This window comes from Schistocerca nitens, chromosome 6, assembly GCF_023898315.1.
Source record: "Schistocerca nitens isolate TAMUIC-IGC-003100 chromosome 6, iqSchNite1.1, whole genome shotgun sequence".
In the NCBI taxonomy this organism is placed as follows: Eukaryota; Metazoa; Arthropoda; class Insecta; order Orthoptera; family Acrididae; genus Schistocerca; species Schistocerca nitens.
This window is the reverse complement of record NC_064619.1, coordinates 223,285,973-223,294,251: the sequence shown is the minus strand read 5'-3', so window position 1 is coordinate 223,294,251 and position 8,279 is coordinate 223,285,973. Positions and strand designations below refer to the sequence as shown.

The 8,279-nt window shown below is 43.6% G+C and overlaps 1 protein-coding gene across 1 annotated transcript in view; it reads left to right on the top strand.

Moving 5' to 3' along the window:
* Nucleotides 1-1,473: 1,473 nt before the first annotated feature.
* The window catches only part of LOC126263293 (uncharacterized), a 279,569-nt gene continuing 272,763 nt past the window's right edge, over nucleotides 1,474-8,279 (top strand). Inside the window, exon 1 of the mRNA XM_049960379.1 lies at nucleotides 1,474-1,597. Within this exon, the coding sequence (XP_049816336.1) occupies nucleotides 1,474-1,597 (124 nt within the window). The remainder of the gene's footprint in view (nucleotides 1,598-8,279) is intronic.

Genomic DNA, 8,279 nt, shown 5'->3' with positions numbered 1-8,279 from the left:
AGATTGAGACTCAAACTGGGACCCTTTGCCTTTCATGAGCTAGCCAAGCACGATTCATGACCAATCCTGACACATTTACTTCCGCGGTACCTCGTCTGCTACCTTCCAAACTTCGCAGAAGCTCTCCTGTGAAACTCGTGATCCGGCACACAGTTTCAGTATGGCAGGAACTTTCATATCAGTGCACACTCCGCTGCAGAATGAAAATTTCATTCTGAAATTTTAAATTTACCAACGAAAACACAACTGTAGATGTTCTACAGTGTTTACCTCGCGGACGGTTTATCGCTTACAATGCCACCGTCGGACGACAAGTGAATGACCTCGTCGTCAAAGAGGAAAGCCTCCCAGTGAAATATTTTACATAGGGGACGTGTGCTATAGTCCTCAGAACAAAAGCCATTTTTTATTATGAAAACTAAAATTATTTTCTGAGAAGAGGTAAAGTGAGACGGTGCTTAAATTTCGTTGAAGTCTGGCTGAGTATTACGTTTTCTGAGCACATAATGGGTGAATGCGCATACTTAGAACTACTTAAGCCTAACTAACCTAAGGACATCACACAACAAGCAGTCATCACAAGGCAGCGAAAATCCCTGACCCCGCCGGGAATCGAACCCGGGAACCAGGGCGCGGGAAGCGAGAACGCTACCGCACGACCACGAGCTGCGGACTTTGACTATTCAGAGATGTCACAAAACCCGCCCAACAACCAAGCATCAGCAGCGCCTATTAGACGGAGGGGATCCGACAACCGATCTGTTCCAGTCATTCCACCAGGAAGGAGGTACACGGCTATTTACATCCGACCTAGCAGAATTCATCCACTTCATCACCGCCTTGATGTTCAATTTGTCGTTAATCTCATTTTTGCTTGTCTTTGGCTCACTCTAAATCCACATTTTGTGCTCAGTAGATTGTTCATCTCATTCAACTGGTCTTGTAATCCTTCACGTTCACAGACGATATCAATGTCTTCAGTGAATCTCATTCCACATTGTGGCATTGCTTCAGAGTGCTTTTATGGTGTAATTTGTGCAATCTGCAGTCGAAACATGTGGTATAGATACAGGTGTCTGGTATTCTTTAGCAGCTGGTCACCGTCCTTCCGAATAAATTCGAGCTCACGCAGACGACTCTCTACCGATGATGCGGAAACGGACCACGGCTAACCCGAAAATTCCCCGCAGACAGACGGCGGGCAGCAGCCGCTTCCCTTCTTTTTTTTGCCGAAGGTTATGGAGGCTCCATGGCCGAACGCGACTGACGCCAGCTCCGAAGCAGAGAAGACGCTTTTCGGTTTCCGCCATCTCCGCTTTAGGCCGTCCAGCGCCGCCGCTGTCGGTCCAGCCTCCCGCGAGAGGCGAAGCGTCCAGAAGCCGGTGACGTCAGCCGGCGGCATTCGAATCGCGCCAATCAGAGGTTCCGCTTGTATAAAGCTGGTGGGAGGCGGCCGCAGCCGGTCGCAAGGCGATGGCCATTGGGCGGCGCCGCAGTTGGCGGTTCGTCGCCTGTCCGCGCGTAGCAGTCTCCGGGCCCCGGGCCCCAGTCGGCGTTTGCTTCTCGTCTCGCCTCCGCACCGCACCGCTCTGTGCAGGTAAGACCCAGCTTCATTACATCACCCACCACTTAGCCTTTTTAGCGCGGTCTGCTCGAGCGGGGGGCAGTGAACTGCTGCGGCGTCGACGTCCGTCTTCTGTTACGTGTTGACCCACTACAACAGTGGTTACAGTAACTGGATCAACCCGTATATACTTCAGCGTTAGCCACGTCTTCATTGCGAGAGACCTCGAGCAACGCGACATTATCAGATCTCTAGCACTTCTGATAATGTAAATTTGTCTGCTGCTACACAAGTGGACGCTAAGTAATTGCTCGATCGGTTAGGCTACGTAAGCATGGTGTCTTTATTCTGTTGCCACATTGTGGCATCGATCGTTTTTAACTGTGATTTCTCAAATTGGGTGCGGAATTAACAATTTTTGTTAGAGTTTGACTATGATGACATGACTTGCACCGTAGCCTGAGGCTTAGATTAGGTTGGAAGATGGCAATTTGGTTGAGTGCTGGCGAAGTTAACGATTGTCATTGCGAAATAAAGATGTGATAAGAGACTGAGCGGTATAGTAGACGGTCTACCTTCTTTCCGTATTTAACGCAAGTTTCATTATACATTGAACTGCGTGGTACACAGATCTTTCATTACGTAAGATCAAATATTTTCACGCATTATGCTCATATATCGTTGTTCACTAATGGAAATGTACTATGTAATTCTTACCGAGTTTACAGAATAAATTTGTCCTATGATGGCTGAGGAATAGGCCTGTGTTTGACTGTCCAGACCATTCTCATGAAGTTAAATTGCTCGTTCCAAAAACTAGTTGGCTTTTATTTTTCGTTCGTAGAGAAGTGTAAGATGTTCACTTACACATTCACTTAAAACTGTTCATATTCCGTGGCTATTTGAAGACAGTACCCGCAAGTACTGCGCCGTAACCACGAGATCATTGTATGGGTTATTTGTCACTTGCTATTTCATCAGGGGATGCTGAGGGAAAATATGGCTATCCTCCATACGCATGATAGGTCTTTTCTCGCAGCCTCAGCTTAAAATATGGAAATACTTAAATTTTAACAGCGATTTATTACCTGTGGTGACATTTCAGCAAAACGGCTACGTAGCGTACCTTGAGGTCTAGATTAGGTTGTGAGTTGGCGAAGCAAGCAAATGTGAATACAAAGTAAAGGTCGCTGTAATACGTTCATCTTTAACGTCACTGAACTGCACAAGACACATCTTCGGTGTGTATTCTGGTGCATGTTATGGAGACGTATAGTGCTTAAACTATGAAAAATGCGCAATCGTTATGAAGTCGTTACTGCGGTAGTTGGAATGAACCATGAGTTTCCGATACAATAGAATATTTTTCCTTTACAGTTGCAGTTTAAACTATTTCCGTGACACGTTTTTGAGAGTTGTAGCATTTTTTGACAAACTTTCTGTTAACGGAATGAAGATGCTTTAGATATTATTTTAAGAGCGTTTTCTGGGTCAATTCTGAGAATAGTAGTAAATACCACAGCGTATGTAACTCTTGAGTGGTGTGTCGTGTGACAAGTGGTGCTGACAAGTTAGTGGGGAACATGCGCTGTTGGACTTCGTTCTCGAACCGCTGTGTTTGACGGGTTACAGGACCAATTGGAAAGTTCTCGTGGTTTTGATGCCATGTGGAGCAGTAGTCGACTCTTTCTCTCGCTATGATTTCCGTGTTGAACAGTAGGCATGTATTACAATGTAAAAGAACATTGTCAAGCTCTTTGTTGGACATTTTGAGACATGCCACGGTGTGCTGTGATACTTTCGTGACCTTTCAGGAAGGTTTTACGTTTAGTCCCGGTGTAAGTTTAGAGGAAGATTTGACAGCGTAATACGGGCCCTAGCAACAGGCAGGAAAGTGTAAAGCGCGCCAAGAGTGTGGGAGTAGAGGGCCGCCATGTTTAAGAACCACCCGCGCACCGCCGGGCTTGCGTCTCACTATCGCCGACCAGCATTCCGGAATATCTACGTTCCGGATGTAGGAAATGACCCTTTACTGAAAGAAGCAATATTTGCGTTCCAGAATGAATTTGCACTCTGCGTTGGCGTGTGCTCAGATTTGAAACTTCATGGCAGGTTAAAGCTGTGTCGGACGGGGACCTGAACCTGTGGCAAGTGTGCTACAGCCTGAATTTGAAGCCCGGCACGACTGTACTTCCGCCAGTACCTCATTTCATAGTATCGAAACTTTACGCAAGTTCTCCTGCATAACGTTAGGAACTCCGACCAAGAAGAAAAGATGTCGTGGAGATGTGGCTTAACCACAGCCTGAGGGATTGCTTCCAGAATGAATTTTCACTTTACAGAGGAGTGTGCTCTGATTTGAACAAAAGTGTTTCAATTTGACAGGAAGTTTCAATATTCTCGCTGCAGCTTTAGCTTTCCCCACGCACTGAAACTGAGAAAGTCGTTAATGTTACTCATTGCACAACGTTGCTGAAAATTTTGCAATTTGAAATGATGGCCCATAATTAACATAAATCAAGCACGCTTCTCACAAGGGAACCTCCTCATCGCACCCCCCTCAGATTTAGTTATGAGTTGGCACAGGGATAGGCCTTGAAAAACTGAACACAGATCAATCGAGAAAACAGGAAGAAGTTGTGTGGAACTATGAAAAAATAAGCAAAATATACAAACTGAGTAGTCCATGGGCAACATAGGCAACATCTAGGATAACCTGAGCACAAGAGCGCCGTGGTCCTGTGGTTAGCGTGAGCAGCTGCGGAACGAGAGGTCCTTGGTTCAAGTCTTCCCTCGAGCGAAAATTTTATTTTTTATTTTCAGACAATTATCAGAGTTCAGGCACTCACACATTATCAACTTCGCTTTCCAAAATCCCAGGACATGTTCAGATTTGCTTGGACATATGCAGGATTTGACGGTCTACACACGGAAAAATTTGAAAACGTTAATAACATATGTTTTGACAGAGCACAGAGAAAACTGGGACTATAAAACTTGCATTCATTTGTTGCAGTTTGTGACACACTCTTGTTTTCATCACTTTTTTCGGAGTGATTATCACATCCACAAGAAAACTTAAATCGGGCAAGGTAGATTTACCCATTCGCCAAGTGTGCAAGTTAGGTGGATCGACAACATATTCCTGTCATGTGACGCACACGCAGTCACCAATGTCGTATAGAATATATCAGACGTGTTTTCCTGTGGAGGAATCGGTTGACCTATGAACTTGCGATCAAATGTTTTCGGTTCCCATTGGACAGGCACGTCCTTTCGTCTACTAATCGCACGGTTTTGCGGTGCGGTCGCAAAACACACACTAAACTTCTTACAGTGAACAGAGACGTCAATGAACGAACGGACAGATCATAACTTTGCGAAAATAAAGAAAGCAAAATTTTCAGTCGAGGGAAGACTTGAACCAAGGACCTCACGCTCCGCAGCTGCTCACGCTAATCACAGGACCACGACGCTCTTGTCCTCTCGTTACCCTTGATGTTGCCTATGTTGCCCATGGACTACTCAGTTTGTATATTTTGCTTATTTTTTCATAGTTCCACACAACTTCTTCCTGTTTTCTCGATTGATGTGTGTTCAGTTTTTCAAGGCCTATCCACTGTGCCAAATTATAACTAAATCTGAGGGGGGTGCGATGGGGAGGTTCCCTTGTCAGTGTTATGGGAACTAGAGCCACAGGTTAAACAGCTTGACCATTAGTTCTTTTCTGTTCTAACTTTTACAAAAGATGTCACCTCTTGAGGGAACCATTCGTGCTTCAGTTTTAGGATCTGGAAGGAGCCTACCGTTTTTCATTCAATATCAAGTTGCCTTTCGCCATTCGATGTATAGGAAGCAAGCGAAGCATTAACATCCATGATCGACCCAGAGTTTGAACGCAACTCCTCAGGAATACGAGGGTATGGGTTTGCGTTAGCCATCTCGCCGACTCGATGTTTTGAAATGTTTAACTGTTGCGGACAAAAACGTAAATATCGCTCCTAGTAGCAGGTAGTTGCTCAAATCAAAGGTATGACCAGGTACGGCGGTGCTTCCATAGTCTTCCCTGTAAAGATAGAATGATGCACGGAAATTAATGCGGTCGGCTGCAATTCCACTTTTGTCAACTCCTCGCTGGACGAATTATTCTTACAAAATCCAATAACGTGTAGAGGGCGTCAGAAGACTTGAAAAGGAATTCGTATTTCTCGAGTAAACGAGCATGAGCTATATTAAGTATCTAAAAGTACGCGTTTCTCTCCCGCTTACATGATCACTTTTACCCGTCAGAGTATACAGTACAAAACTATTTTACGTGCTTGTTCCCATAGCGCCGAAAATATACGTTCGTGCAAGATACGTTGTTCTATACGTCTGTAACGGGCGGCAATTTATGTAATCTTCTTGTAGATTTTAGAGTAATTCTGACTACAGCACAAGTTAACGTTTTTCTGTTGTCTTTAAGTCGCTCGCGAACTGCAGAAAGCCATCAGAAACCCATTTATCTAGGCATCCTTTATTCGTTGGTATGGAAATCTGAATTTGTAGAGATCTGAAACGGTGTTGCATTTATCGGGGACCACTCCTACCAGTACGCATATTAAGTACTCATACTCTGTTCATAGCTCAGGTGACGTTATTTAGATTTGACATACAAAGTTCGTTTTCGGGAAGAAATTGCAATGAAACGATAAGCAGAGGAACGTCTGTTCAGTGTCTGTTAAAACGACTGATCACTTGTATGCGTTGCGTGGCTTCATAGAATGTCACTTTAAACTGTTTTATTGCGTTTACTTCTTTTAGTTGAACAAAAGTTTCGCTGCCTGTGTAAACTAAATTTGAGTAACTTACTCCTTCCCATTGTTTAAAGATATGAAATATTTTACTCCTTCCATGTAGTAACTTTCACGTAATTATATTCGTTGAAATGGTCATTTGTTCTTGACATTAATCACGCCAGCACTAACATGAATAAAACACCACGTACTGCAAAAACTTTTATCCATTATGAAAGTGGAACGCTGTGACATGGAAAAAAGGTTTTCAGAAATCATTCCAACCAGTCATGTTCTGGGATGTTGTGGAAACTTTTTTCCATGGTCGGTCTCAATTCGCCTAGAGACTCAACAGATAGTTTATAGTTTTTAGATTGGTATTATTGTGAGGATCGATGAGCGGCTGTGGCAAGATACAAGGAAGAACCGAATGTGGCTAAGTATCTGGAATTATCCACATCATATCGACTTGATGGTTATGCTTGAAGGGAACAATAAATTCTGCCTGCACAAAAGGCGACTTTTGCAGTCATATGTGATAACCTTCATGTACTTTCGTTATATGCTGTCTTGGTAAGCAGCTGTATTTTTACTAAGAACAAATGGAACTATGACTTTGTCAACCGAAGAAAATTAACAAATTGTGCTAAGAACCTTAAGTTATACTGCTGCCTATACATTATACTTACATCAACGTTTAGACGAAAGTGCCGCATTGTGTAACGTGTGTAGAGTAAGTTTAGAGGTGATTCTGTAGACTGAGATCGTGTCATTCCGGAGCGCGCTACATGTGTGTTGGTCTTACATGGCATACGTGGCAATCTGGAATCCGGTGTAGGTGCAGCGCTGTGGAAGCAGGGAGAAAGGGTGCAGTTACTCTTCAGTCTTAACAGGTACTGAGAAAATTGTAACGACCAGCTAAAGTCGGTCCATTTCCCACATGAAATGTGCAGAGCTCGCTGACCGGCTGGCAACACGAAGTGAGTCTACGGTGACGGAAGTTCATTGGTAGTCCTGACGGAGTCACGTGAACAGCCATTTCAAGTTTCAACGGAATCGCTGGCAGAACTCTCCGGTCAGTTCACGCAGGTCGTCAATACGTGTTATACTGGCGGGCGTCCAGATCACGCCTGGGAAACGTGTTCAGTATGTGAAAAATCGAGTTATGACTCAATGTCACTACCGATATGTTGAATCCCGATTACTTCCTGCGGCTGTACGGAATTTACCCCCAAGACAGCATTTCTTGCAGTGAGATACTAAAACGCAAGTAGTTTTTACTGATATGCCGTCCTCGATAAATATTATGTTCAATACTCTTCGGAGCTAGTATCAAGAGGACTACTTACTTTTGAGCGTAACTTCTGGCCCGTGTTACCACTTGGCAGTGAATAAACGGCACTTTTTTTACGAGAACAGCGTCTCTGATCAGATTAACGAACAAATGTATCATTAATGGTTACTTTCATCGGGCCTCAGTTTTCTTATTTTACTTTGGTAATTCTTCCATATTGCAGTAGCACTTGGTGATCAAAAATTTTAACAGTACTACACAATTTGTCACTCAGATGATTTAAAGTAACAAATGGATTACTGTCTTTTGCAGAAAGTAAACGCTCGCAAGAGGTCTTTCAACCCTTTTTCCTTAAATAGTAAGTTTTGTTGCGCAGTATAGGTACATATAAGTCGGGGAAATTAACGTATAAGAGCAAATATAGGCGAAATGCAGGTACCTGCTAACATATTTCTTCGTTAATCTAGTCAGACTCTTTCCAGGTAAAACTTACCGCTCGTTTTCATTTATACGTACGTGGTAATACAATTACGTAACGTCAAAGTTCTACCATGTGCCGTCATTCAGTATGTCACTCAAGTTCATTTACAGGCTTTATTTTTTCATTTTGTACATGTCCTCTGATCATTCACGGGTGGGTTTTGAT